The sequence below is a fragment of the Girardinichthys multiradiatus genome, chromosome 8 (assembly GCF_021462225.1).
Source record: "Girardinichthys multiradiatus isolate DD_20200921_A chromosome 8, DD_fGirMul_XY1, whole genome shotgun sequence".
In the NCBI taxonomy this organism is placed as follows: Eukaryota; Metazoa; Chordata; class Actinopteri; order Cyprinodontiformes; family Goodeidae; genus Girardinichthys; species Girardinichthys multiradiatus.
In genome coordinates, this window is record NC_061801.1 from 29931131 (window position 1) to 29947682 (window position 16552).

Below are 16552 nucleotides of genomic sequence, written 5' to 3' on the forward strand. Positions count from 1 at the left end.
ACGTCCCACCGGGAGGAGGCCCAGGGGACGGCCCAGGACACGCTGGAGGGACTATGTCTCTCGGCTGGCCTGGGAACGCCTTGGGCTCCCCCTGGAGGAACTGGAGGAGGTGTTTGGAGAGAGGGACGTCTGGGCGTCTCTGCTGAGTCTGCTGCCCCCGCGACCCGGTCCTGGGTAAGCGGAAGACGACGAACGAACGAAGATTACAAAGCCATGACATTACCACTTGGGCTTTCCCAATTTGAAGAACATTAGGAAACAAATACTTAAACTGTCTTTCATTATTCTGGCATTTAGTAAATAGAAATCAAGTAGGTAACTAGCCTAATAAAGACCTAAAATAGAATCTTTAAAATGCAATCTTTTGCCAGATCTAATGTAAACCAGTAAGAAAAATTGTTATGTCTTTTTATATTGTTTATGTAAATATGTCGTTTCAGTTGTATATAATTTTGTAATTTTCTGAGATTTTATGTTTTTATCAGCTGAAAGCCAAAATCATAACATTTAACAATAATACATGCTAAAAGTCTGAATGTCATGTTTTGAACAGAATTAAAGATAAAGATCCATTTTTTGACGACATTCTATAGTATCGAGATATATCTTTATTTGTCTTGTTTAATTTCTAATAAATTCAAATAATTAAACCTGTTTTGAGTCAGGCTACTACGGATTTTGACTTAAATGGTTATATCTGCAACATTTGCGATCTAAAAATAAATCCACAGTGAAAATTAAAAACAGTTTTCGAATTATTTTAATTATAACTGGCTGTAGTAACTTTTCCGATACGCGGATTTTACCATACCCATATATATATATTTTTTTAAGGTCGAAGGATTTGACGCTGTTGTTTTATGGCTTTTCAGAAAAAAAAAAAAAAAAAAACATAAGAGTGACGTCATATCTACAGCTGTAATTGCGCATGCGCTTTCCCCATCAAAAGCAGATTCGGCTTTGTTGTGAGCACCGATGCTGTGACTTTAGGCGAAGTCTGCTGCAATTCGGCAACATATTGCGAGGATTTTTTTTTTTTTTTTACCGCACTCAACGGACATTAAGTGTTGTCAAGCTGTTTTGAGCTCAGTTCGACGTCTTTTCGCCGGATTAAAGTCTAAGGCGACAGAAGTCTGGATCTCCTGCATATAAACAAAACGCAGCGAGCTGCTTCTTAAGGTCGCGCGTCTAAAGCAGCTGTAAAGGGGCTACAGCTTTCAGTTTGTCAAGTTAGCTAACTTCGTGTTAGTCGCTTTGTCGGTGATGGCAATAGCCTTACAACTTCGTTAGGAGTTCAACTCCAATAGGGAACCGTGCGAACATGAGAGAAGAGGACAGTTTGCTGTTGGGAAGCCAGTCCATGGCAAGCGAAAGAGGGGGTGAACATCCCTGCAGCAGCCCCCACTTGACAGAGGAGAAAGGACCTGCAAAAGAGAAGGGTGACCCAAGCCCCCCTGGTTATTTGTCCAGGTCTTAGTTGGAGAAATTCGGACTTTCGACATGGAGACGGTGGGGAAATTTGAGTTCAGTCGGAAGGACCTGATAGGACATGGCGCTTTTGCTGTCGTTTTCAAAGGCAGACATCGAGAGGTGATTGTCCTTTTACACTTACAACGTAGCAGTTATACATAACTGAAAGGGGATTTTGCAATGCATTTTCTGCACCGTGTGGAGACAATTCTTGATTTTTGGCCGTCTGGGAGGTTTGTTGTTATTGTACGGCCTTAAGAGGCCTGAAAAGACAGGATATTCCCTCAAAACCACAAAGCTAGCACATAGAACGCTGTAATCATCTTCACAATACTTGCAAAACGTTTCCAGAGGACATAGATAATTATTTTGTGGCTGTCGTTGTTTTTGTCGGCATGAAAACGTGCAGATGTAGCACGTCAACTTTTCAAATGAGAATATAGGCCAGCAGACTCATTGTTTCCTATTGAAATCTCTATACTAAGGCCAGTAATGGACATGTTGAAACATGTACTTTACCCAAAACTAAATGCATAATACTAACAATTGGTGTATTTATCTAACCAGTTTAATTCAATTATATGAATCGTCATTTAGTCAAATAGGCTTTCACGGTAGGTATATTACAACAGAATATAACCAAACCAAGTATTGCATGGTAAATATTATGTGCACATGTGCAAACGCTGAAAAAATCTATTAATACATTTGTGTGAGTTTAAAATATTTCACTTTTATGTAACTTTGGTTGAATGCGTAGTAGTGTCGAATTTAGTTTGCAGTCATAGATTTGCTAAAAGTACAGAAAAGTCACTGAATTTCTAGAGAACGGCAGAAATCTTTACACTACAGTTGCTTCCTCCATCACAAGGTGATCTTCTGTGAAATGTATTTCCTTTTAGAAACTCGACTGGGAGGTGGCAGTGAAATGCATAAACAAGAAGAACTTGGCCAAATCTCAGACACTGCTGGGGAAAGAGATCAAAATACTGAAGGTGAGCCATTAAGTTATTGGTATTACTGCAAAAAAAAAAAAAAAATGTCTGGAATCATAACTATACCAATTTCATCAACAGTTGTATAACTGGACATCATTATGACCTGCAGGGAACATGCATTAACAGATCAGCATGTTTCCTGCACCCCAAAAAGAGGTCCTGATTGTCATAATCAAATACAATGCCTGCTGAAAATATACAGTGCCTTGCAACAGTATTCACACCCCTTGAACTTTTTCAGTTTGTCTTGTTTTAATCACAAATATCAATGTACACACACAAATGGGGGTTGTGCTCACAGCCCAACACCGTGCAGGAGGCTTGGCATTTGCCAGAGAACACCAGGATTGGCAAATTCACCACTGGTGCCCTGTGCTCTTCACAGATGAAAGCAGGTTCACACTGAGCACATGTGACAGACGTGACAGAGTCTGGAGACACCGTGGAGAGCGATCTGCTGCCTGCAACATCCTTCAGCATGACCGGTTTGGCAGTGGGTCAGTAATGGTGTGGGGTGGCATTTCTTTGGAGGGTTGCATGGCCCTCCATGTGTTCGCCAGAGGTAGACTGACTGCCATTAGGTACCAAGATGAGATCCTCAGACCCCTTGTGAGACCATATGCTGGTGCGGTTGGCCCTGGGTCCCTCCTAATGCAGGACAGTGCTAGACCTCATGTGGCTGGAGTGTGTCAGCAGTTCTTGCAAGATGAAGACATTGAAGCTATGGACTGGACCGCCCGTTCCCCAGACCTGAATCCGATTGAGCACATCTGGGACATCATGTCTCGCTCCATCCACCAACATAACGTTGCACCACAGACTGTCCAGGAGTTGGAGGATACTTTAGTCCAGGTCTGGGAGGAGATCCCTCAGGAGACCATCCACCGTCTCATCAGGAGCATGCCCAGGCGTTGTAGGAAGGTCATACAGACACGTGAAGGCCATACACAATACTGAGCCTCATTTTGACTTGTTTTAAGGACATTACATCAAAGTTGGATCAGCCTGTAGTGGGTTCTTCCACTTTCATTTTGTGTGTGACTCCAAATCCAGGCCTCCATTGGTTAATAAATTTGATTTCCATTGATGATTTCTGGGTGTTTTTGTTGTCAGCAGATTCAACTTTGTACAGAACAAAGAATTCAATGAGAATATTTTATTCATTCAAATCTAGGATGTGATATTTGAGTGTTCCCTTTATTTTTTTGAGCAGTGTATTTTATTGGGTTTTTATGACCAACTTATGTTTTAAGACCTGCTCAAGGTAACACATACTTTTCAAGGCAAATTAAAATATTGACTGGCTTACAAAGTTATTTACACACAAAAATGTGAAAAGTGTAGCTTGTGCTTGTACCCTGATATCCTTAAAGAAACTTTCAGTGTAACCTACTTGCAATCTCAGTATAAATCCAGCTGTTCTGTGAAGTCCTCAGAGGTTTATCAGAAAACATCAGTGAACACTGTGGGATGCTAGCATTCCACATCACACTGGACACACCAATCCCAATGTGAAACATGGTGGTGGTGGCATCATGCTGTGGAGAGTCTTTTCTTTAGCAGTGACATGGAAGCTGGTCACAGTTGATGTGGGAAGAATTGATGGATAGTGTCAAATACAGCACAGTCCTAGAGGAAAACAGGAGGACAACTGTGCATAACTGTACAGCCCCAGCTACAGTGAAATGGTTTAGATCAAAGCATGTTCCATGTGCTAGAAGGGCCCAGTCAATTTCCAGACCAAAATTTAAGTGAGAATCTGTGGCAAGATGTAGTCACAGCCACTATCTGTTTAATGTGACCGAGGCTGAACTGTTCTGGAAGAACAAATGGGGCACAAATGTTTGTCATTTGCAAAGCTGGTAGAGCCATGCCCCAAAGGTCCTGTAATTGCACCAAATGGTGGTTCCATGAAGTATTCAGTCAGAGGGGCTGAATTAAATGCACACCAGATCCTTTAAAATTTTCATTGGAAAATTTTTGAATGTATTTATTTCCTTATGATTTCACAATTAAGGACTATTTTGTGTTTGATCTATTCCTAAAAATATCCCAATCAAATACTTTGATTACTGTAATGACAAAAAACAGGTTCAATGGATATAGATGCTTGTTAAAGTCAATGTGTTTCTTTGAATTGTTAAGGCTACAACCTAAAACCGATATATCTGTCCTGTAATTTCTGCAGGAGCTGAAACATGAGAATATTGTTGCATTACTGGACTTTCAGGTATGTATGTATTTAATTAAACATATAAAACATGTCACTTTTTGATGGGTTTTTTTAAATATAAAATGATCATATTTGTTCTTCTCTGATGTTTCTTTGTATATATGCTTTAAAAATGCATATGCATTCTTGCATAAATGTCTGATGTATGATCCCCTTTGCCTCATATGTCCGGTCATATTTAAACTTGGTAAAGGGAGCTTTTCCTCATTACTTCGCTCTGAAAAGTCTTTATTTTCTATCCGTGTTTCTCTTTTATTCTACAGTGTAAGGCAGATCGTTTTGAAGTGTCAGTTTACACCCTGACTTTTTGTCCTTTTGAGCTCAGTCATCACTTACTGTGTTTACGTTTTGTGCGCAGTCACATAACTCGTTAGAGCCAGCCATTATTGTCAAAAAGCTCTCTGAGCTCTGTACTGCAAATTCCATCCATAAATCATGTTTATGTCGGATGATTCTCTGCAGTTTTTAAACTTGTACATGCAGACATCGGGTAGCTATTCATATTGCTCTCTTAACTTACTCTCAGGACAGGTGTTGAATTGTTGGGAGACAAAGCTGAGTCCTTAGTGACACTGTTGCCTGTAGCCTAGTTACCAGTCTGAAGTGGCCAGTTGCAACACTTCCTGGGTAGCTGATATATCACGTCCCTCATGTCTCCTCATAAAGTCTTATCTAAGCTCAGCAGGTGTTCCTTTTGTTTTTTAGTCCATAATTAATACACTGTCAGCAGATTGAAAAGCAGAATGCTAAATTACATCGTGGTTTAGGTTAGGCTATGTCAACAAGACAACAGTTTAGTGTTTGACAGAGGATGTTTTGTTTTGAAGCGTTGCTGGCATTTTTATCCTTAATCTCCCAAATGAGTTCAGATATTTTAGCATTTTATCTTTCAAGTTCATATAAATAAAAAAATAATATATATGATTTTGGAGCTTTAATTTCCTTATTGGCAATTTCCAGTTCCGAGATTACCTTTTAGTCAATAAATGTATTTTTTTAAAGAGCGTGGAGCAGAATTTGAGCTTTTGCATGACTAGTTCATATGAGCTGAGCCACAGTAGGGGTGCTGAAACTGCAGCCTTGTGTTGTTGATGTGAAATATGTGTAGAGCTGCTTTGTTAGGTCTTTATCATTAGCCTGGTAGAATAAAAGTCTCTTGCATGAAGTGGTCATACTTGTAAAAAAAATAAAAAAAAACACAGCTCTATAAAGCTCCCCTTCTCACTAACATTGGATGTGTGAGTGCAATGAGAGCATTATCTCCTTGCAGAATGGTCCAAGCCAGCCCTCTAAGATTACAAGTTTTTGTTGGTGTTTCTAGCTGGGGATTAATCTGTCCGTTGATCCACCACTAAGAAGGTCAGAAAGAAAGTGACACCAAACCAAATGCTGCACACCAGCAAAAACGGGCATTCTTAACGCATCTGTTTTTTAGACTGTCATGCGAAGACAGATGAGCTGGCAGAAAATCTTAAGTAACCATTGCTTAATCAGTTGCTCATAAATGTTTCCAATGTTGTCTCTTATATTAAATTGTTTTCATTTAAAATGTAAAGTTTTTAAGTTTATTTTTTTGAATGTAGTATTGTAGAACAAGTATTCTGTCAGCTACTGGAATGAAGGTATACTAAAGATTTAAAAATATTACTAAAAGATTAAGGAAAAGAAGAAAATAATTTTGTATTAGAATATTAATGTTGTTTTGTGTCTTTTTTGCTTCTTGAGAAATAAATGATCCAAATGGATTTGAGGTAATAGTTAGGATTTAACGAGTTTATACTACTTCCTACCATATTTTGTACATAACATTGAGGTGGTATTATGTGAATAGTGTGAAATCTCTGTTGATTATACATGTTATATTTTTCTGTTTAAGCGATTAAACAAATGGGGGGGGAAAGCAGATCTCACTATGCTGTATATTTTACAACCCCTTCCAATAAAATTGGGACATTGTGTAAAACGTAAATAAAAACAGATTACAATGATTTGCAAATTCTGATCAATCTATATGCAATTGAATACACTACAAAGACAAGATGTATAATGTTAAAACTGATAAACTTTATAGGTTTTTCTTTGCAAATATTCTCTTATTTTGAATTTGATGCTTGCAACACATTCCAAAAAATGTGTTGGAACATGGGCAACAAAAGGCTGGGAAAGTTGAGGAATGCTCAAAATACACCTGTTTTAAAACATTCCACAAGTGAACGGGTTAATTGGAACCAGGTAAGTATCATGATTGGGTATAAATGGAGCATCCCTAAGAGGCTCAGTCGTTCACAAGCAAGGAAGGGGCGAGGTTCACCACTTTGTGAACAGCTGCATGATCAAATAGTCCAACAGTTTAAGAATGTTTGTCAACATACAATTGCCGAAAAATAGTGATTTCATCATCTACAATCTAAAATATCAAAAGATTTAAAGAATCTGGAGAAATCTCTGCATGTAAGCAACAAAGCCGAAAACGAACATTGAAGAACCGTGACCTTTGGTCCCTTAGAAGGCACTGCAATAAAAAACGACATCAGGCTGTAACAGATATTACCACGTGGGCTCAGGAACACTTCAGAAAACCATTGTTGGTTAACACAGTCTGCGCTGCATCTACAAGTGCAAGTTAAAACTTTACCATGCAAAGTGAAAGCCATATATCAACAACACCCAGAAATACCGCCGGCTTCTCTGGGCCTGAGCTCATCTGAGATGGACGGATACAAAGGTTAAAAGTGTTCTGTGATCTGACGAGTCCACATTTCAAACTGTTTTTGGAAATTATGGACGTTGTGTCCTCTGGGCCAAGGAGGAAAAGGACAATCCATTTTGTTAAGAGTGCAAAGTTCAAAAGATAGCATCTGTGATGATGTGTTAGTGCCCATGGGATGGGTAACTTTCACATCGGTGAAGGCACCATGCATGCTGTAAGGGGCATACAGGTACTGGAGCAACATATGCTGCCATCCAAGGAACGTCATTTTAAGGAACGTCCTGCTTATTCAGGAAGACAATGCCAAGCCACATTCTGCAGGTGTTACAATAGCGTGGCTTTGTAGTAAAAGAGTACTGGTACTAGACTGGCCTGTCTGCAACCCAGACCTGGCTCCCACTGAAAATGTGTGCAGCATTATGAAGCGTAAATTAGGACAACAGAGGCCCCAGACTGTTGAGCAACTGAAGTTGTAGCTTCAACAATTCGTGTCCTCGGTTCCAAAACTCAATTGAATGTTGTTAAAGAGAAAGATAATGTAACACAGTGGTAAACAGGCCCCTGTCCCAGTTTTTTTGGAATGTGTTCCAAGCATCAGATTCAAAATAAGTGAATGTTTGCAAAAAAACTAAAATGTTTATCAGTTTCAACATTAAATATCTTTGCTGATAGTATATTCAGTTGCACATTGGTTGAACAAGATTTGCAAGTCATTATATTCTGTTTCGGTTTACATTTTACCTACATCATTGAAATTGGGGTTGTAAAAACCGGTACTGACATTTGTTCTGCTTGAGAGACTTGATCCATCGTTTGCTTTCCCCTATGTGGGTTTGGTGCCCCCCTTCATATGGGAGTATTATTGTCACCGTCAGCACACACACCCAAAGCAGTCACCAAAATTCTAGGCAGCATGATTAATCAACCAGCTAATCTAATTTTGCTTGTGGTGTTACTCTGTCACGAGCAGGATTGCAAAAGGCTAAAATATTCTTCACAATAAGTACATTGACTTAAAAACTAAATGTAATGGATCTAATTTATTTTAATGAATGTCAGTTGGAATAGTTGCTAGTTTTCAGTTTTAAATAAAAGCAGTTTGATCATGTTATGTGATTTTCTTTTACATTTTTCTATGGATACCATGAAACTGTTGTCTTTTTATCCTACCTTGAGACTCTGTTTGGCCCGTGCCTTTTATAGGCCAAAATATCTTTACTGAAAACTCTGCAAAGTGACAAAATGGTTAAATATTATACTGGATGTTGTCTTGCTGTTCTGTTGTCAAAGGGCAAGCATTCTATCTACCAGAAATGTTTTGCCTCAACTTTCCGAGACAGCCTGAGAACTCAGCCTGCTGGCTCACTGCCAGAACCCATTTGCTGCCCATATTCTCACTGGAGCCATAAACAGCCAGCCTGAGAAGCCCTGACTCAGCTGAACTACAGAAAATAGTCTGGCCTTTGACCGCTGCATTCAAATAGATACTGAATGGAGGTCAGAGTGAGAGATGGCTGTCATCTGTTGCTATGTGATAAGAGGATATTTTGCAGCTGGCTGCAGCATGTTTTTTATTCTTTATTTTTTTCGGAAGGATTGTAGCAGACTGTTAAAAACCGGCCCTTAAATAAACTTTCGGGAGCTTTGGATCTCTTAGAACGATCGTATGAGCATACATTTGTTTTTTAGTATGAAAAAAGTTCATTGAACTTGTTGATGTTAACATTGAAGTCCACATTTCAAGTAGCTTTTCCTGTTATTGTGTCTGATATGGCTAGTAACAACTGAAACACAATGTTCGATAATTTCGCCCTTTTGTTTGGGCCAAAATTAGTTTCTGAATGTAAATCAAGTTAGTAAAACAAGTAGCAAATATTCTATTTGTTATTCAGTTTCTGTGTGATTTCTAAAAATCTGAAAACAGATCCAAATCGAAAATGCCCTCTCCATGAGACCATCGCATCGGCAAAACCTTTGCAGCTCAAACGGATTGGACAGTGATCGATCAAATTGCCAAATCAAAAGAGAGAGTTTTGTTTGTTTAGATAGAAAAGGATGTTTCATTCCTGGATTACCTATCTTGCTAACTTTCCTGACCACCTGCTCATGTTATTTGTTTATTTATCTCAATTGTAAATTCAAAATCAAAATCCAATATTTCTCTTCATCAGAATGTTTCAATGCAGTATGTTGTCTGTAGCAAATAGGATTCTCAAAACAACGAGCTGAATTTTATGACATAATTTACTGTATGAAAACACTCACTGTAACTTTTGACTTTTAACCAATCAAACTATAGAAATATGAATATAAATGACCATTTGACTATTATTTAATTAAATTTATATACCCCTGAATCTTACACACATGCTATTAAACTGCACAACACAGACAGACATGGGTACAAGCTTGTAATACAAAAGCGTATCTCAGGCATTTTATTGTACAGTGTTGCACATTCTTTTGCTTAATGCATATAGTTGTGCCGACCATGCCGTAATGTTTACGTGCCTTGGAGATGTTTCAACCTGTTTTGACAATTCTATAATCTCCTCACAGTTTACTGTAAGGAAATGTGATGATTCCAATAAATAAACAACACAGTCAGAGACTGCATATCGCGTCACTGACACCATGGAATAAATCCTGGATCCTGATCGTGATTCGGAATACCACCAAAATTTAATGGATTCTTTCCTAGGCTAAGACAGTCCTCTGGTTAGAAAAAAATCATAAGAATTTGTCTGTAACTTTTCCCGTAAAGTTACTAACAGACACAGATACACAAACAAATTTGACTGAAAACATAACCCTCTTGGCAGTGATAATAAAGTTAGCACCAGGAAGTAAGAAATTTGTGTCTGGTCCTTTTTTCTCTCTTGTAACGGTGATTGTTGGGAATTATTCTTATACCATTGGAAAGCCTGTTTATTTCCCGATTGGAGGCAATCTCAGCACAGACATCAGCAATCCCATATCTTCTCCCTTATGGGTCAAACCCACAGAATGAGGTTTATCAGACTTCTCTCCAGAATTTGGGAGCAGAAAGGTTAGAAGGGTCTGCAGTCCTCACTTCAACCTCACTGAACACTTGTGGAATCAGCCTTGGCATACTCTTGGTGCCTGGATCCTGACTTGCAAAAAATGCCAGGTGAAGAATGGGGTGCGATATCACAGTAGTGTGTGACCAAGCTGGTGACCAACGTGAGGAGGAGAAGCCAGGCTGTTGGAGGCCCCTGTTTGCTAAATTAATAAATGGTTAAATTGCCAATGTTTTTTTCTTCCAATCCAATGAATGACAGCCAACACAAGTCAACAGCTAAATAAGCTGTTTGGCATCTGCAGACCCACAAATATATTTTCCTTACAAATTAAAAGAAAATAAGCAGGTCTTCCAGAAGTATAGGATTCATTGCCAAAAAGCATTGTAACAACAAAGGGAAGCTTCTACCAAAGATTTAATTAGAAAAAGTTTATATACAGTACAGACCAAATGTTTGGACACACCTTTTCATTCAAAGTTTTCTTTATTTTCTTGACTATGAATATTGTAGCTTCACACTGAAGGCATCAAAACTACGAATTAACACATGTGGATTATATACTGAACAAAAGTGTGAAACAACTGAAATTATGTCTTATATTCTAGGTTCTTCAAAGTAGCCACCTTTTGCTTTGATTACTGATCCACACACTCTTGGTATTCTGTTGATGAGCTTCAAGAGGTAGTCACCTGAAATGGTTTTCATTTCACAGGTGTGCCCTGTCAGGTTTAATAAGTGGGATATCAAGCCTTATAAATGGGGTTGGGACCATTAGTTGTGTTGTGCAGGAGGTGGATACAGTACACAGCTGATAGTCCTACTGAATAGACTGTTAGCTGCTTTTTTCTTGCCATAATACAAATTCTAAGTAAAGAAAATCGAGTGGCCATCATTACTTTAAGAAATGAAGGTCAGTCAGTCGGAACAATTGGGAAAACTTTGAAAGTGTCCCCAAGTGCAGTCGCAAAAACCATCAAACGCTACAACGAGACTGGCTCACATGAGGACCGCCCCAGGAAAGGAAGACCAACAGTCACCTCTGCTACGGACGATAAATTCATTCGAGTCACCAGCCTCAGAAATCGCAGGTTAACAGCAGCTCAGATTAGAGAACAGGTCAATGCCACACAGAGTTCTAGCAGCAGACACATCTCTAGAACAACTGTTAAAAGGAGACTGTGTGAATCAGGCCTTCATGGTAAAATAGCTGCTAGGAAACCACGGCTGAGGACAGGCAACAAGCAGAAGAGACTTGTTTGGGCTAAAGAACACAAGGAATGGACATTAGACCAGTGGAAATCTGTGCTTTGGTCTGATGAGTTCAAGTCTGAGATCCTTGGTTCCAACCATTGTGTCTTTGTGCGACGCAGAAGAGGTGAACGGATGGACTCTACATGCCTGGTTCCCACCGTGAAGCATGGAGGAGGAGGTGTGATGGTGTGGGGGTGCGTTGCTTGTGACACTGTTGAGGATTTATTCAAAATTGAAGGCATACTGAACCAGTATGGCTACCACAGCATCTTGCAGTGGCATGCTATTCCATCCGGTTTGCGTTTAGTTGGACCATCATTTATTTTTCAACAGGACAATGACCCTAAACACACCTCCAGGCTGTGTAAGGACTATTTGACCAAGAAGGAGAGTGATGGGGTGCTGCGCCAGATGACCTGGCCCCCACAGTCACCGGACCTGAACCCAATTGAGATGGTTTGGGGTGAGCTGGACCGCAGAGTGAAGGCAAAAGGTCCAACAAGTGCTAAGCATCTCTGGGAACTCCTTCAAGACTGTTGGAAAACAATTTCAGGTGACTACCTCTTGAAGCTCATCAACAGAATACCAAGAGTGTGCGGAGCAGTAATCAAAGCAAAAGGTGGCTACTTTGAAGAACCTAGAATATAAGACATATTTTCAGTTGTTTCACACTTTTTTGTTCAGTATATAATTCCACGTGTTAATTCATAATTTTGAAGCTACAATATTCATAGTTATGAAAATAAAGAAAACTCTTTGAATAAGAAGGTGTGTCCAAACTTTTGGTCTGTACTGTAGTTATAATCTGAGGGTTAGCCTCCTTAGACGTTAGTTTGTTCCCTTACAGACTGTTTTCTTTTTACTGTTTGACTGAAATGTGTTTGTGTACTCTCACACTTATCTGTTCCCTCTGCAGGAAACTGCCAGCTCAGTGTACCTGGTAATGGAGGTAAGCTTTGCTATAACACTTTGTTTTGTTTGCTCAGCACCATATTGTCTCAACTCTCGCAGGGCTGGAACTATAATTAGCTGACCCCTCAGGCACGGAATGGTGGTAAATGGTTGCCAGTCCAAAACAGGATCTGTTGCTTTTGCTGTTGCCTGATGTGACTTACTTGATGGGGAGTCACAGGTTGTTCTATGTTTTGTAGATTTCTTTTCACAGCTAAGATGATATGTTTGTCTGTGATTAAATTGCATGCTGCATCTTTCGTTCAAATGGAGCTCAGATGTGAAAATCTGTTATTCGAAGTGCACCCCTGCTATCAATATAGTCATTTGTATAGATTTCCCCACAATTATAGCATGTTTTAGTCCAGTTAAATGGATTATGGTTGCTTTGTTCTTGATTCAGATGTCTTTAATCCTTCTTCTTATCTCTCCATCTTGAGAAAGAAAAATACTTGTTTTTCAGGTTCAAAGAGCCTCACTTGTCACACCTCATTATTTTTCTTTTAAAACTAGGTGTAAATATTTGATCACTTTTATAGAAATCACCTCTGTTGTCTTCTCTCTCTCTCACTCACACACTCACTCTCTCACTCTCACTTTTTAGTGATGTTGTACTGTTTGCATTTCTCACCAATCCTGCCTTTCTTTTTCATCTCAGTATTGCAATGGTGGAGATCTTGCTGACTACTTACACTGTAAGTATAAAACTGACCCACGTTTTGCTTTAGTAGCCCATGCCTGTCGATACAAGCAATCCAAAAGTAGTCCAAAAATGTTTTGTAACCATGTGTCCTGTCTTGGAATCCATCCACCCATGCAGGAAAATGAGAATAACATTTGCAAGAAAACAGGTTAAACGTGAGACATTTGATTGTTGATTGAGGAAAGGGTCCATTACACGACTGAAAGCTAATGCAATGTAACGCATGCATGAACCCCTGCAGGAGAGGGTGGTTCCTCACCTGTTAAGCTGGTAGCAGCTTTCTTAATGGCCTTTGTTGGTGAAAACAGATTTTACAATATCGGACAGTGCAACCATTTTTAGAGACGCTAAAGGTTTTGTTTGAGTTACAACTTTAACTTTACAGCGAGAATGTTTTTGTAGGACTCAGCAAAAATTGCACCACTTTTTTTGTTTAGCTTTTTAATTTTAAGATTCAAATCAGTTTTGTTTTTTTTCAGTTTTGTGCTGTGAGAGATTGGGGTTGCAGGGATCCATCTTACACGATGAAATGAAATGACAGTGTGTGACATTGAGGTGGTTGGCAGGTACTGATGGGAAAAACAAGAAGCAAATATTAAAGGGATTTACATCAGCAAATACTTTTATTCTATTCTATAAGCCTCTATTTTTTTATAATGGTCCTGAATGTTGAATTTGATGTTACCCTAATTTAATGTAACTCCTTTTAAAATGATGAACAACTCTCCCTACAGTGATAATGATCATGCCTTGTCTACAGAAGTTTACTCCGGGTTGATTGTTTTGCTTTTGCCTTGTTTGTCTCTGCAGCCAAAGGCACACTGAGTGAGGACACTATTCGGGTTTTCCTGCAACAGATTGCAGGGGCCATGAAAGTCCTGCAGACCAAAGGAATAATCCATCGGGACCTCAAACCTCAGAACATTCTGCTTTCCTACCCACCGGGCCGAAAGTCTCACTCCAACAACACCTGCATCAAGATCGGTAGGTTTGATATGGGACTACAAACATGTACATCATTGTTGGGTCTTTGTTTTTATTTACTCTGTTTAGAGCATATCCTTAAAAAATATATATTTTAAATAGTTTTGTGTTCAGACTTGTCTAATTTTTCAATTCCTCATATAGCTTTGACAACGACCTCCTCAGTGTAAAGAATGAGAGTTTTGCAGAACGTTCTGTGGAGATGTCTGTCATTCTGCAGAGACAGTAGTTTTCAGTTGCTTGATGATTACACCTCGGTCTTCTAAAGCAAATTAGACAGAGGAGCTAACACAATTCACCGTATATTCATATGACCCAAAGTTTATTTATCAAAGTCATGCTCCAACAACCATTTACCATTGTGCTCATGTCAGTAATGATGTATGTAACATGTTTTGCAGTGTCTGTGCTGAAACAGAAACAGTTTGAAAGTTCTATAATGTATTTATGGTGCTTCAGTGATAACAGCCCTGGTAAGAGTTGTGCGTAGCAAATTGCCAACAGCTTTCATTTTTGGGTATGGCCCTTGCACCTGTGTGTTATGTCATTCTACAACTGGGGATTACCAAGAAAATGTTTGAACTGTGACATTTCTGGTGGTTTCTGATAACTTGTACCACTTTTATGCTTTTTGGGTCACTGAAGGTCATCTTTGAGCCCATTTCGGTTTATTTGGTCAGAGATAACGGGTGCATTCATATTTTAAGTGCTGACATTTTCATGTATACTTGCATCTCTTTGTGTACATTCTTTTTTATTGTTTATTACAATATGTGCAATCAAAAAGGTCAAAGTTGAGTAAAATGTTGATGTCTTAAGAAGTTTTTTACTAAGTACACGATGAGTAAGTCTTAATTATAACATTTTGGTCAAAAAACACCTATTCAATCTAAATTTGCCAGTGGTATGAATCATTTTGAGCCTAACTGTATTTCGAAGCAATGCTTTTCTGGAAAATTCTTGTGTTTTTTTTGTACACCAGATATTTACTCATCCTCCTCCTGATCTTTTTCACCCCTTGCAGCGGACTTTGGCTTTGCCAGACATCTTCAGAACAACATGATGGCAGCTACACTTTGTGGCTCTCCCATGTACATGGTAAACGCATTTACAAAATCATCGATAAATGGGTATTCCTTTGGGCTCTTTGTGTTTGCTACACTCACCTACAAGTAATCATGTGAGTTAGATATCATTAAACCTCACTGTTATTTCAACAGGCACCTGAAGTGATCATGTCCCAGAACTATGATGCCAAGGCTGACTTGTGGAGTATAGGAACCATTGTGTTTCAGTGTCTGACTGGAAAAGCTCCTTTTCAGGTGAAAATGCATATTATTTTGCCCATTTTATCGTTAAAATGTGTCAGTAAAGCTAAAAAAACTTTCAAGTTTGATTTGTGCTTGTGTCATATATCATGCACACTATGCAGTATTGAAATGACTAATAGAAAACTAATTAGTGTAGTGGTGTTCAAACAGGAAACTCATAAAAATACTTGTCCATTCAGTAAAATATTTTAGATCAGTAAGACTTTCAAGTAATAACATTCTTCTAAATTTCTTACTGACAACTTGTGCATTGAATGAAATCCATGGGGCTTCTCAGAATTGCTTAAAAATATCTTGCAACATTAGGACAGCGGCAGGGTCTCCTACGCAGCAAACAGATGTCATTCTTTCTCTGGTAGTTGTACTGCACTTCCTCCTCCCTGTTAGCTTCCTCTATGCATTATTGTTCCAAAGTTTACCCAGACAAAAATGCAAACTTGTCTGTCCAGTTCTTCCTGCCGATCAAGAGATTATTTACTAGATAAGATAATAAAACTTTATCTATTGAGTTATCATGAAATAGATGTTTGTTTTGTGAATCTAGAAACACATGGGCTTCCCGGAAGCATTATGCTAATTAGTATGTAAACCAAGGAAGCAATAAAGGTCGCTAGGTATATGCTGATTGAAAGGTAAGACTGCAATAAGGAAACATTATACTTAAGAGTTATTTGTAGTGTTTTTTTTCGGTGTTATGAATTCATATTGAGAATAAGGTTGTTTAGCATAAACTTGTATGTGCTTTCTGATGTTTCTGATCTAAACTGGCTCAGCAGCATTTTTTCAAAACTTGGTTTTATCTAAATGTGAAACATGATGTTTGGTCTTTCCATCTATTAGTGAAACACAAAGGAAAAGATAGGCTCTAATGGACAGA

General features: G+C 38.8%; 1 protein-coding gene across 1 annotated transcript in view; it reads left to right on the plus strand.

The window, feature by feature from the left end:
- Nucleotides 1-950: 950 nt before the first annotated feature.
- The window catches only part of ulk1b (unc-51 like autophagy activating kinase 1), a 37707-nt gene continuing 22105 nt past the window's right edge, over nucleotides 951-16552 (plus strand). The window contains exons 1-8 of the mRNA XM_047372702.1: nucleotides 951-1590; nucleotides 2373-2465; nucleotides 4657-4698; nucleotides 12623-12655; nucleotides 13316-13352; nucleotides 14171-14344; nucleotides 15369-15442; nucleotides 15565-15666. Of these exons, the coding sequence (XP_047228658.1) occupies nucleotides 1501-1590; nucleotides 2373-2465; nucleotides 4657-4698; nucleotides 12623-12655; nucleotides 13316-13352; nucleotides 14171-14344; nucleotides 15369-15442; nucleotides 15565-15666 (645 nt within the window). The 5' untranslated portion in view covers nucleotides 951-1500. The remainder of the gene's footprint in view (nucleotides 1591-2372; nucleotides 2466-4656; nucleotides 4699-12622; nucleotides 12656-13315; nucleotides 13353-14170; nucleotides 14345-15368; nucleotides 15443-15564; nucleotides 15667-16552) is intronic.